Genomic DNA, 14,468 nt, shown 5'->3' with positions numbered 1-14,468 from the left:
GCAGACCTTTACCACGAAAGGGTGATTTACCATAAGATGATTGCTGCTGCTGCTGACTCTGTTGATACCGTGGTCGATGTTGTTGACCAGAAGAGTAGGACGACCGATATTGGTAATCACCTCTAAAAGAGGACTGCCCTCTCCTTCTTGATCCACGAAAGGAAGGATATTTGAATTGGAGGGTTCCCAAAGCTCCGGCTGTGTCCGTATCCTTTGTTATACTTTGGAGAGCCTCATCAATTTGTGGCCCAAAGAGAAACTGGCCATCATAGTGCTGTTCTCTTAACAACATTATAGTTCAAGTTCAGGAATTTGTATAGTGCACTACTCACCCAGAGGGTCTCAAGGCACTTGGGGGAGGGGGTGCATTATTTCTCGAATAGCCAGGTTTTAAGTTCCTTCCTGAAGGAAATGTGGTTCTGGGTAAGGCGGAGGTGAGTGGGGAGAGAATTCCAGGTTTTGGCCGCCAAGTAGGAGAAGGATCTTCCTCCCATGGTGGATCTGTGGATGCGCGGAACTGCGGCGAGGGCTTGATTGGAGGATCTTAGTTGGCGGGTTGGTGTGTAGAAGGACAGTCGTGTGTTGAGGCTTTCGGGTCCTAGTTTGTAGAGGGCCTTGTGTGCGTGGGTGAGGAGACGGAACGTTATTCTCTTGTTGATGGGAAGCCAGTGGAGGTCTTTCAGGTTACCGGTAATGTGAGCTTGGCACGGGATGTCCAATATGAGTCTGGCTGATGCGTTTTGGATGCGTTGGAGTTTTTTCTGTAATTTGGATGTGGTTCCGGCGTAGAGGGTGTTTCCATAGTCCAGTGGGCTAGTGACCAGTGCGTGGGTGACAGTCTCTTGTTTCGGTGGGGATCCAACGAAAGATTTTTTTGAGCATACGAAGTACGTTGAAGCAAGAGGATGAGACGGCGTTGACTTGTCTGGTCATCGAGAGGGAGGAGTCTAGGATGAAGCCTAGGTTACGTGCGTGGTCGGTGGGTATGGGTGCCGTGCCCAGTGCCGATGGCCACCATGAGTCGTCCCATGCAGAGGGGGATGATCCTAGGATGAGGACTTCCGTTTTGTCTGAGTTAAGTTTTAGGCGGCTGTTTTTCATCCATTCGGCTACTTCTTTCATGCCTTCATGAAGATTGGTTTTGGAGGTGTTAGGGTCTTTGGTAAGGGAAAGGATCAGCTGGGTGTCGTCAGCGTAAGAGATGATGTTAAGGTTGTGTTGTCGCCCGATGGGTGCGAGGGGACTCATGTAAACGTTGAAGAGGGTGGGACTGAGTGACTTTGGTGGCCTCTGATTTGAATGGGGGGGGGAGTCGGACTCTCTGGGTTCTCACGGCGAGGAACGAGATGATCCAGTCCAAGGCTTTTCCTTGTACGCCGATGTTGCTGAGGCGTTGTATGAGGGTGCTATGACAGACTGTGTCGAAGGCGGCTGAAAGGTCGAGTAGGATGAGGGCAACTGTTTCTCCGTTGTCCAGAAGTGTTTGGATGTCGTCTGTCGCTGCAATAAGGGCGGTTTCGGTGCTGTGTTTGGCCTAAAAGCTGGACTGTGAGGAGTCGAGGGAGTTGTTGGATTCAAGGAAGGCGGCGAGCTGTCTATTGACGGCTTTTTCAATGACTTTGGCAGGGAATGGGAGGAGGGAGATGGGGCGGTAGTTCTTAAGTTCAGAGGGGTCCGCTGTGGGTTTCTTCAAGAGGGCGTTGAGTTCGGCGTGTTTCCAGCTTTCTGGGAAGGTAGCGGAGTTGAAGGAGCAGTTGATGACATCACAGAGATGGGTTGTGATGATGGAGTCTGCTTTGTTGAAGATGTGGTGGGGACAGGGGTCGGTTGGCGAGCCTGAATGGATGGAGTTCATTAGGCGGATGGTGCCTGGTGGGTTCCAGGAGTTAAGGATGTTAGATGGCGGTTTAGGTTGGGAGGTGGGTGGAGTGGACTGGTCTTTGGAAATGTTCTCAAAGCTGTTATGTATGTCGGCGATTTTGTTGTAGAAGAAAGAGGATAACGAGTCGCAGAGTTCTTGGGAGGGAGTAATGTCGTTTGAGGCTGTGGTGGGGTTGGTAAATTCTTTGACGATGTTGAATAGTTCCTTGCTGTTTTGGGCGTTGTTGTCGAGTCGATCCTTGAATGAGGACTTCTTGGTGGATCGGATCAATTGGTGGTGTTTGCGGGTGGCTGTCTTGAAGGTGGTCAGGTTGTCAGTGGTTTTTTTTCTCCATGTTTTCTCGAGAGTACGGCATCGTTTCTTGGATTTCTTAAGGTCCTCGTTGAACCAGGGGGCCTTTTTGCTACCCTGTTTGGTTTGGTGGTTTTTCAAGGGTGCTAGTTCGTCAGCGCTGTGAGTGATCCATTGTTTGAGTTTGGTGGCCGCTTGGTTTGGGTCCGATGAGAGGGCGGGAGGGTTTTGTTTGAGCGATGTGAGGAGTTGGTCGGTGGTGGTTTTGTTCCAGTTTCTTCATGGAATAGGTTGTGGGGGGTTGTGGGTCGAGGTAGTTTTGTAGCTGAAGTGTACACAGCTGTGGTCCGTCCAATGGAGAGCTGTGGTGTGATCGAAGGAGATGTGCTTGCTGGAGGAGAAGATTGGGTCGAGCGTATGTCCGGCTACATGGGTGGGGGAGTCAACAAGTTGTTTGAGACCAAGATTCGCCAGGTTGTCCAGAAGGGTGGTGGTGTTGCAGTCGTTTTTCTTTTCCAGGTGGAAGTTGAGGTCTCCCAGTAGAATGTAGTTCTCGGAGGCGAGGGCATGTGGGCTGATGAAGTCAGTGATGTCTTCGCTGAATTGTTTACGGGTTCCTGGTGGTCTGTAGATGAGGGTGCCTCTAAGTGTGGTCCTGGGGTCGGTGTGGATCTGAAAGTGGAGGTGTTCGGCGGTTGCAAGGTTATCGTCGAGGCTTGTCGTGATTCTGATGGTGTTCGTATGGACGATGGCGATGCCTCCTCCTGTTTGGTTGGTGCGGTCTTTTCGGATGATCTTGAAAGCGTCCGGGATGGCTATGGCAATGTCGGGCGCTGAAGAGGCGTTCATCCAGGTTTCTGTAAGAAAGGCGGTGTCCGGTGAAGCAGTGTCGAGTAGGTCCCAGAGTTCAGTGGCGTGTCTGTGGATCGAGCGGGTGTTTAGCAAAATGCACTTCAGGTGGTTAGGGTCGGAGCTGTGTTTGGAGTTAGTGAATTTGGTGGAGGTGTTGATGCAGGCGAATTTGCAGGAGTGGCAGGCGAAAGGACCGTGGGTACGTCCTGGGGTAGCTTCGTAGCATTGTGATGTGCGTCCGGGGTTAAGGGCTAGGAGGGTGGCGGCGTCATACGTAATGCGGGAGGAGTACGGTTTGCGGGTGCCAGGGGGTCTGGCGCTGGGCGCACTCCAGGCGCCTACGGGTGCAGACGGGCTTACCTTTGGCGCACCTTCGCGCGCATGGGGCGCGACCGCTGCGCGTGAACGCTGCGCCGAAAGAGCATCTGTCATATGTGGACAGGGGGAGGGGCGAGGGAGGGGCAGCTGGGAGGCAAGATGGTGAAAACGCTAATGAATGACACAGGCAGGCACACAGTGAAAATAAAGGCAGCACAGATTACAGGAGCGTTGCAGCGCGCTATGGGCGACTCGCGCTACGGTGATATGCTAATTAGTCAAATGTAACACGTTTAAGGCGATGTCTGGCGATCTGGCGTACGATGCTGAATACAATATTATAGTATGCATCTACAATGCAGGCGGAGGGCTTGTAATTACGATACCAGTCTGGAGTCAGGTCAGGGAGCAGCGTGAGGAGGAGCGACCGTGTCTGGGGCAAGAACCCGTGATGTCTTAAGGTGGGGAGTCAGCCTGTGCAGGCACTGGATAAGCAGGACAGGGAATGACGTAGTCGTCCCATTCATCATGGTTGGACTGGGTCTCGAAGTTCCCCCTCTTCAAGCTGATGATCCTCCTAGTCATCATCAGTAGATGGAGGAGGCGGCAAAATGACCGGTTCTGGCAGTAAATTTAAAGGTTAGTACCTTGCAGTGGAGATCCGGCCCCGATGCAAACAACCAGGAGACTTATCAAGGTCTTCAGGAATCTTGACTATATGAATAAGGACTTATCTCCATGCAGCGAACCGTACTACCGTATTAAGACATACTTCTATGACTGTCCGTAGTTTATCAAAACTCAACGTGGGGCTTAATATCTTGAAGCTATAAAGGTTGGATCAACACCTTGATCAACTCGCCGTGATCATTACACCTAATAGGATTCCGAACATCGACACATTATATTTGCACCTTTCTGATCCTTAAGATCTTCCCGACGGCCAGAACTGTCAAGACTGACTAAGATTGCCTTGAAAAAGCCCAAGGTGGGCGAAACACGTGTCGGCAGTGCAAAGCTGGAAAACTTTTAATGTGTTTGACAATAAAGAATTTGAAGCACAACAACTGTTTTTGGATCCATACTTTGAAGCTCCTTAACTTCAAATGAACTTATGATTGATGTTGGTGTAAAAACCTTGAAATAACTATTACTTCACGGAAATTTCCTTGACATTTGACTTCTTAGAGGGTGCTTGTGTAACTTGGTTTCCTCCTGATTCTTGATACTTGCATTAAGTTGCTTTGTTTAACACCCCTGGTGGTGGGTGTCTTATCAGGTTATCAGTGCACCTCTTTTGATACTTCACGTATAACGTGCACAGTGAGAATAGTCATTAACAGAAGGTGCGGACGTTTTCTCTCTTTGAGAAACACTACCACCAATATTGCTGTGTAGTAAATTTAAAGGTGGAGGCCGGGGTCTTGGTGGTGGAGACACCGCCGGGGGTTGAGGTTTAGGAGATGTTGGAAACCTCTGTTTGTAGTCCGTAATGTGGTATTGTAAGGCCCAACCCAAGGAGGCTGGAAGGCAAACCATTGGTGGAGGAGGCGGTTGATATTCTTCCTTCTGATCCTGCTCCTTCTCATCTGAACTTTCTTGATATTTTACATTAAGTTCAGAGGGGCTTGTCGCTGTTTGAAACATGCTACCCTCATCCGTATCCTCCTCTTCCAGTAGACATGCTGCAGGCAGTGGTTGGACTCTACTTGGAGATGATAGGGCCGGCGTCAACGTTTTCTTCTCAACATTTTCTTTTTAATTTTTAGATTCACATATGTGCTTTTCAGATTTGGATCCATCGTTGTTAATGACGAGCCCGTCGACGGTGTGGCCGTCAACGGCGAAACGTCAACAGGTGTCGTAGTCGATGGAGTTATCGTCGACAGAGCCTTCGTCGACACGGTCGTCAGCGCACGTGGAGATCTCGTCGACGGTATGGTCTTCGTCGACGGAGTTTTCATCGACGATGCAGTGGTCGTCGACGGGGCTGTCTTCATCGGTGAGCACGTCGACGACCCACTCGTCAGCGATCGCAGTGTGAACGGTTGTGTCGACGACGTCTTTTTGATCTTTATCGTCGACGACACGGTCTCACCTGCCGTCGACGATGGAGTCATTGTCATCGACGAGGTTAGTGATGACGTCGCCACAGACTTGGAGACAGTTGTCGTCGAAGAAGTGACACATAAGGCCGTAGACAAAGATCTTGTCGTCACTGAAGTCGTCGTCGACGATGGAAGAAGGCTTTTTGAAGGTGGGAACTTCCTGAGAGGACACCTTCGATGGTAGAGCCTTAGAATGGACCTCTGAAGACTTTTTAAGTGTCTTCTTTTGAGGAGGCTGTGACGAAGCCAACCTTGGTCTTTTTTGAGAGGATTTTGAGGATATTGAAGAGCCTTGACTCTACTCAGAAGACTTCAGTTGGTCTCTATCTTTAAGCCTTTGTAGCCATATTAAAAGGCGTCCCTCCCGATCTTTGATGGTTTTAGTGGAGAAGGTACGGCATACCTTGCAATCTTTAGAAGAGTGGTCCGGATAAAGGCAGTAGAGACGATCTTGATGCTGGTCATCTACATATAGTCTCTTCTTTCGACAGGAGCCACAGGGCCTAAAAAGTACTTTCTTAGGCGTCTCAGCCATGAGGATACCAAGGAACGTCAGTCAGAAGATTAAATATAAAGCCAGAAAAACACTGAAAAACCAGATGAAAAGTAAACTGAGCAGAGCTCAGAGGAGACTCCCTTAGCACAATGTGCGGTAGAAAATCTGAGGGACAGGAGCTCCTTCCAGGAGGGTTCTAGAGGGAGGTGATAGCGGATTGGCTCTTCCCTAGAGTTTGGTCCTTTTTACTAAAGGACAGGGATATGTTACTAATGTGGGTCCTTTGGCCTATTACTCCATATGTCTAATGGGACATTACTTTATTTATGTACCGGGGACTCCCATCCAGACGACGGGGAAGGATTCAGGCATGTGAATCTATGAAAGATACCCTAATACTGGATAAGCTATGTTACGGGGTGACTTTTTCAAACAATCTTAGTGAGTAGGGATGCTACCATCATGTTCCCTTTGACCCAACCTGATATTGCACTAATGATGTTTGACAAGCCTTGCATACAGCATTTCAGACATCTTGCTTGTCTTAATTCATATTAATTTAGAATTTCAAGGTAAAGTATGAACAGCTGTCATCTGTTTTATTTTTATTTTCTACTTCAAACAATTCTGGTTCATAGTACTTAAAAATAAAAAGGAATTAACGTTTTACCTAATTTGTGCATTTTCTGCATGATTGTGGCTCATAGTACTGCCAAGTTACAGCTTCTAAATCCTTCAACAGTGAGTAGGGGGAGTGGCAGGTGCTTTGTAGATTCAGGTGGGACTAGGACGGCAAGCCTTAAGGAGGCACCCACATGTGGTTGGGTAAAGGGGGCCATCTCCAAAGGGAGGAGAGCCGATGGCCCTGTTGTAAGACCCAAGGGTGTCCATTTAATCCAACTAGTCTCCACTGGGTTACAACGCCATCCGAAGGAAGTTTTTAAAGCACACAAAGTACAAGATTGGCATTGTGAGAAACATTAGAACATACACAACATTGAATACTGATGGCCGCACAGCATGGAAACGGAAAACCATGGGTAAGCAGAATGCCAAAATAAGCAATAAACAGGTTTTTTCCAACGAACAGACTGAGATGACCTCAAACAACTATAAAAGGTGTCTAGCCATGCAGGGCAGCATCGACCTCAAGTCTGATCCAGAGGGGAGCACACTCACAAATAACCACAAGGGATGAACTCGCATTGTGGGAAGCACACAGCTGAGCTAAGTGTAGCCGGGAATCTCAAGAGGCACAAATGATGGGGGTGAAGGGCCAAGAACAGCAGCAAGGTTTGCCACCCAGGCTGCAGAGAGTACTCAGGCTAGATCTGGCAAGAATAAAGTAACTCACACAGCCCATGGGATGCCTGCCAACTGACGAGGGCCAGTCAGAAATCAACAACAGTTACTGCGCGCGGCAGGCATGTGTCATTACATCAGTCTTCACATTTCAATCATCTGAGAAATCCGGCGCCAGTAATCTGCTCAACTACACAACCTAAGCTCTTCCAACCTGAAGTAGATGTGGCATCACTGTGGTGAACTCTGAAAGCCCCTTATCCCACAGTTAGCCATGCTTTCGCTGACATACTGCATCATTGAAGCAACACAGCAGGCCAGCAAATCTTCTCTGGATCCTCAGTACAGCATTATTCCAAGACAGTGAGTTTTAAGCTTGTGTTCTTCCCTTTGGCATCCATATGGTCTATTAGCAGGGAGTGTAAGCTTGTGTGTCTTCCCTGGACTGTAAGACTGTTTTATTTATGGCAGTCAGCTGGAAGCCAGTGTACCTCCATTCCCCCCCCCCCCCCCCCCACACCCCCCCACCCACACTACACATAGTGTTTAACAGCAGGAGGATTTGTCGGATATTTTCATCAGTACACACAATTTCACTACAGCAAGTCTAAAACTTGCGAATCTCTCTCCTTCCATTTTATGGCGGTGAAAGTAAGCTCAGTAACCGCCCCCACTTATACACCCAGGTGAAAGGCAGTGCATTTGGAGGGTGCCTCTTCCCCTTAATACACGTACTATTTAAAGACAGTGAAATTAATCTTGTGTTTCTCCCCAGTGTACATACAGTTTCCTGGCAAAATATATTTAGAACAAGAATCTCTCTAAGCATGCATATTGTTTCATGGCAGTACGTTTGAAGTGTATCATTCCTTCCTACGGTGTAAGTACTGTGTTAGAACCGGGGGCCTCTAGTTGGCAGAGGTAAGTACCTTAGACCAAGTAGGGACCCTTGCTTCTAGTCAGGGTGAAGGAATAACCCTCTGAGATAACCCCCGCTCACCCTCAAGGTAGCATGGCGCGAGCAGTCTAGGCTAAACAGAGGCAACGTGGATAATATTTGCACTTGACACAACAATAATCCCCAATCCACCACAAACTGAGACCACACAGGTAAGTATATTTTATAAAAATATATAACTTTATCTAGTTTCAGCAAGGTAAATCAAGCAGTTGCACGATAATCACTTCCTTATTAAAATGATGCACTTCATCTTAATGGTGGTACTTAGTTTCAGGAAGTTGTCATGTAAAAACAAATGTCTCAAGTCTTTTCAAATCGATATTAAAAATAATGCCACTGATTTATAAGGGCTACGCTCTAAAAACGAGCAGTCCAAACAATGCCAGCGTTTAGAAGATATGCCAGTGTTATTGGGTTGACAATGCTCTCCAAATGAGCAAAGAAACAATGCCAGCGTTATTAAACTATGCCCCAATGGTCCCCTGGCTTCAGGGACCACAAGCGCTCCTAGCGCGTCTCACCCGGTATCCTGAGGGAGGGGGGACTTCTTTCCCCGTGCTCGCGGTGACGCGGGTCCCCCAGGGGCACCTCGCGGGGGAAGGCTCAGTGTTGCTCCCGCCCGGCCGGTCTCCGGACGCTCTCCGCCCGCTCTGGATCCTTCAAAGAGCAGCGGGGAGCAGAGACGGCAGGCCAGGGGCTGGAGCACCTGCGGAGATCCCTCGGCGAGGTCAGGTCACTTCTTCCCGGGCCCGGCGGTGAGCGCGGTGATTCTTCTCCTCTTCCAGCCGCCTCTGCCCAAGCCGCCAATCCCGTCGCGGCTCTCCAGGCGAGCCTCCACCAGCACCCGGGAGTCAGCCAATGGCAGGGCGGCTCCCGGGCAGTAAACAATGACGCTCCGCGACTCCGGCCAATCACGGCCCACCAATGCTGATGACGCTGCGCCGCACGGGCCAATCCCGTCGCGGCGTTAGTGAGGGGGCTCGGCTCCCTCCACCAATGGGAGCGCGGCGGCTTCGTTCTTCGCCGGTTCAGCGCCGATCAGGATGGCGCTTCCCTCAGAGGTTTTCTGGCCCCGGGCAGCGGCGGTGATACGGCCAGCAATTGTTTTTCAGCGCTCCTTACGCTGCAGAGGCTCACAGGTCTACGGTCTGCCCCACACACGTGTCGATGAACACGTCGACTTTGGCAATGCAGCAGGCTGGGTCAGCGCGGCGCTCTCAAGCAGTAGAGAGCAGCCAATGCGCTAACCAGGCAAACCACACGGTTTCACGATCTCCTCGCCACCCAGCAGCTTCAGGGGGGGGCACAGCAGATTCTTGTAGCCTTGGGCAACCTTTATGTTCCTGGGTTGCAGACAGGGAGCCAGCTCTTCTCAGGCCCTTGGAGATTCAAGCTGTAGACACAGCACACAGCAAAGTCTTAGCAGTTTCAAGCAGGCAGGGACACAGCCCACAGCAAAGTCCCTTTCTCCTCCTCAGCTTCCAGTGGTTCAGCAGAACAGGTCAGCCCTTAGAGCACACAGCAAGGCAATCTTCCTTTAGTTCTCTCGCCGTCCTCCTTCCAGCAGAGGGTCCTTCTTGATTGTAGAATTTCAGAATCTAATCTTCTGTAGTAAGGGGTACTTCTCTTATACCCCTGAACGCCTTTGAAGTTCTTTGTGCAAGGGGGTCCTTGGCTCTGGAATGTTTCTGGTGTTCTTCTTCCTGACAGCTTCAGGGCCAGGGGTGACAGTGGGCCGGCAGGGGAGTTAGCCAGCACGGTGGTCAGGCAGGCACAGCCCAGCACTATCAGGCGCTTCTCTCTCCCCTTCCCCAGGCAACAGATGTCGCCTTTCACCCCTGGGCTGACTCCAACCCCCTCCGGGGCCCTGCAGCTCCTGTCACGCAGGCATTCCACACACACAGGCCCAAGCACACAGAAAGGTTTATACAAAAGAACAGCCACTTTCTAAAAGTGCTATTCTCAACACCAGGATCCAAAAACAACCTTCACTAAAAGATGTGTCATTTAATTATGAGTTCAGGGATATCTTTCATGGATGTTCCATCTTGTTCCTATAGGAAGATAGGCTGGGATCCAATGGGACCAGCCTCCCCCATGTTACCCTAGGGAGCCTTACAGCCCTACAGCAGTGAGCACACAAAGTGGCTGCTGCTCTCTACCAGAGCATGGTACCTGCACTAGCACATGCTCTACCCTATCCATACACTGCACCCTGCCCAGGGGGGTACCTGGGGCCTTCCATAGGGGTGGCTGATGTGCACAGACAGGGGAGGGTTAAGCCCAGCCAGTGGGGACACTGGCCAGGCAGACATGACAGTCCACTGACTGCACACAGGCCCTGCGCTGGCAGGCCTGAGACACCATTTTAGAGCTACTCATGTGGGTGGCGCAATCTGCGCTGCAGGCCCACTAGTAGCATCTGTCATCACCAGCCCTGGCACACACAGTGCACTTTACTAGGGACTCCATGGTGATACAAATATGCCAATCAGGTAAACCCAATCATTATGACAATTTACAGAGGGAGCACTTACCCTCTGACACTGAACAGCAGTGGCAGAGGGTCCAAAGCATCTAAATCAGCAAAAACGAAATCCAGCACAGCATCAAAAATACATGAGTCAGAGACAAAAAGATGAGGGAATAACCACGCCAAGGATGTCAGGTCTAACATACTGGTTTGTGATTTTGTGACTTTAAAGATTGTTTTCCCCCCATATACATATTCTTCAATAATAACTTGTGTCACTCCCTCTGTATATGTACTGTTTCATGGCGGTACATTTAAAAGTGTATAAATCCCTCCCTCTGTAGGAGTACTGTTTTGAGGTACTGGGTTTAGTTTGTTTCACCCCCTTCTACATATTCTTCAAAGGTAGCTTGCGACTCTCCCTCAGTATACGTACTGTTTCACGTAAGTAAGTTTTAAGTATCTAACCCTCTCCCTCGGAATAAGTCCTGTCTTGTGGTACTGAGTTTAATTTGGCCCTGTAATGCTCTTCAATGGTAGCTTGTGTCTCTCCCTCATTATACGTACTGTTTCATGGCAGTTAGTTTGGAATCCATGCTCTCCTGCTTGCCTTTCATGATCTGCATGTCAGTCAGTAGCTTGGATACATTATCTGGTCGGCCTTTCCCATCATCGCTCTTTACAGTGGACACCTGTAGAAGCAAGCAAAGAATATCCTTTGATACATGGAATGTATTTATTTGTACACCACATAATACCAAATGTTTAAGGACTAGATTGCATTTTGAAACACGGGCCAACCATTCTATCATAGGGCTACCCTAGCCAAGTGAACGCCACTCCTGACAAGTATTGTAAAACTGACCATGTGCTACCAGGGGCTCCATCCATCCTCTATTTTGCACGTAGCCTTAAAAGAGCCACAGACATCATGAACAGCTTCCTAGAAACTGAAATCATTTCAGGTGAATGGAAAGTATTTCCAGTCACCCCTCTCCTCCAGAAGAGACCTTTAGACCAGACAGTCGGATCAGTTTTTAGGAATTTTGCTGCTGTCCTACACAAGAAAGTTTAAACCATTTATGGCCAACTGCAACATATGCACCGAGTTTGTGACGCTATCCGCTGTCGACAATGTGAAATAGGCTGTCGCTATGGGTGGTATAAGGATGCCGATTGAGTTCAACCTGTCAGCCACCACCTTCTACTGAAAAGGTCATGTGATACTGGGTTAAAGCGCTGACCCTTGAATGGTTTATTGAGCAACAGGTCTCAACAGAGATACCTTCCTCAAGCAAGTGCTTCCTTTAAAATATCTGTATCCTTCGGTGAAAGTAAGACTAGCAATTACGGAGTGTCGCCTCTGCTATTACAAGCGTGAATCACTGGCCCACATCTTACTATGCTGTCCCGCCCTGCAGCCAGTTCGCCGAATCCATCTAAGGCCTATTCTCCTCCAACTGGGCACGCGGAATGCAAAGGAGGCTGTTCTTCAGTTACACTTGCTGGACACAGTAAAGCACATGGCCAATTTTGCTAAGTTCATCTATCATGCTCGTCAAGCCTTAACGGACAGGTCAACCATGGCAGTGCATGAAACCCATCCGGAGGAAGGTCCTATGCAGTCTGGCTCCCACTAAATACATGCCCGGTGCACACAAAGGACTAATATTTATTACATCTTAGAAAACAAAACACCAAATGGTGGTTTTAGGACTAAGTCTTGCATATACATCATTATATTATTTAATTTTAACTAGATCTTTTATATTGATCGTTTCCTTTTGTATTGGTTTTTATTAATCACACAAATAAAGTGTCATTGTCATTGTCCTCAATCACCTCTTTATCCCAGGGGTTTGTCACCTCAACTGGTGTGTCCTGCAGGTTATAACCAGCTATTATTTGGCTTCTACAGTGAGGGGAGAACATACAGGAACTTGGATCAATCACCTATTCTAACTCTTGTATGGCCATAGTATTGTGGTGGATGTACAGTGACTTACTAAAGCTTAAGGGCTCTAAGGCTGATGTTTTGTGGACATCTCTTGAGAGCCCGGTTTGAGATAGTGTGAAATGACCAGTGAAATTGGGCATTAAACTGATCCATTCACAGGGATTACACAATCTTACACTGCACTCCTAGGCAGAGGTCCACGTGTGCTTTTTCCACCCCAGGGCTTTATGCAAAATTCTGACGTTTGTAAACCTCTTCTGCAGTAACTGTGAATACCATTGTAATCCAATGTCTACTTAATGAAATATGCAGAATTGTTTTGGATACACATCTAATACAAGTTTGGATTCTTCCACGGGCTACCTGTCCACAAAAGTGTGTAATTCAAGGCACTCACAACACTCCACAACGCCCTGAACTGGGGGCAGTAGAATGTGTAGAGAATGGTGGGTTGGATGGGAGCTAAAGGCTTTTCTGTTTTTACAGCACACCTGCTCAACACTCTCAATATTCTTCTTCTTACCAAGCTTTCACCCCTCCCAAACGACAGAAAAGCCCAGAACTCTTTGTTTTTCCTTTGATTTCCATTAGAACTTTCAGGTGATGCTACACAAACTTATCTATCTCAGCACTAAAGCAACGATAATGGAACAGTATACATAAAACATACAATGGACTAAAAGAACCGATAGTTAAACTATATAAAACATAACGTAACACAACAAAAACCATTTCAACCGTCATTTAGCACATTTTGATAACGTCATCATACAGGGTGTACCCTATAGACCAGAATGGAAGCTCCCTATTTAAAATAAATGGCAAACTAGGGAGACCAGTTCCCCTGAATAAAGAAAAAACTGAAGAACAAACGAAATCGAAGATAAACTGAGAGTGTAGAATTACGGAGCTGTAGCTACATTTCTCCAGCACTGGTGCCCAATCATACATTTTCATACCTTTATATGGCCTATGGCCATTCATTACTAATGTTGAGAGCTTTTGAGGCATTATGCTACTATATGTTATTAATGTTCAATTTAGGACTGTGCTTTTAGTTCGCATATTCATAAAACCTACAGTTTTAGCTTAGAAGTGGTTTCCTATATGGGCTATTACAGGCTGGAATAGTATTCTCAAAGTACGTAGCCAATCACGATAGCTCTGAGAACCAGCATATATATAGTGTTTTCAGCTCTTTCAGGCAGAGAGGTGCATCTTGGAATCCAGTCAGCTCGTTTCCCCAAACCCTAATGGCACTGACTGTTTACAAGCGGGGTTCTCACAGGAAGAGCATGGCGCGACAATATACAAGCTCCCCTTTAATCTGTTGAAAGAAACTGTCTGGCCCATGCATAAAAGGGTATACAACGTTTACCACGCATTTTTTACCACGCACTACACTTACAACACAGGCATTACCACGCATACCATTACAACGCATTGCGCTGGGGGGCGCTCTAGGATAGGGAATACGTTTAATTTTATATCCAACACCTTCCCTAGAATCCACAGGGACTGGAGTTGGAATATAAAATTATACTTACCACTATCCAGCACCTCAAAGCGCTATGCGTTGTAACGGTATGCGTTGTAAATACCGCGTTGTAATGGTATGCGTGGTAATAGTATGCGTGGTAACGTCATACATCCGCATAAAAGATTGCCTATTGTCTATTAGATGGTGGATGTCAAAAAATTCTTAAACTTATTCCATTAAACAGATCTGCTGCTTGCATTAAGAGAAGCATACTATATATTCAAGCTTTTAGAATATGCCACAGAAATGGGCCCTTGACCAACACCAGTCAGATTGCAAAAGTTGTTA

General features: G+C 47.9%; 1 protein-coding gene across 1 annotated transcript in view; it reads right to left on the bottom strand.

Annotated features, from left to right (window-relative positions):
* Positions 1-14,468, bottom strand: part of HSF1 (heat shock transcription factor 1) — a gene marked incomplete at its 3' end in the record, with an annotated part of 430,139 nt that overhangs the window by 234,861 nt on the left and 180,810 nt on the right. Inside the window, exon 4 of the mRNA XM_086948174.1 lies at positions 11,251-11,375. Within this exon, the coding sequence (XP_086804300.1) occupies positions 11,251-11,375 (125 nt within the window). The remainder of the gene's footprint in view (positions 1-11,250; positions 11,376-14,468) is intronic.

The sequence above is a fragment of the Lissotriton vulgaris genome, unplaced genomic scaffold (assembly GCF_964263255.1).
Source record: "Lissotriton vulgaris unplaced genomic scaffold, aLisVul1.2 SCAFFOLD_1542, whole genome shotgun sequence".
NCBI classification, from domain to species: domain Eukaryota; kingdom Metazoa; phylum Chordata; class Amphibia; order Caudata; family Salamandridae; genus Lissotriton; species Lissotriton vulgaris.
Note: the sequence above shows the minus strand (reverse complement) of the source record. Positions and strands in the feature narration are given on the sequence as shown.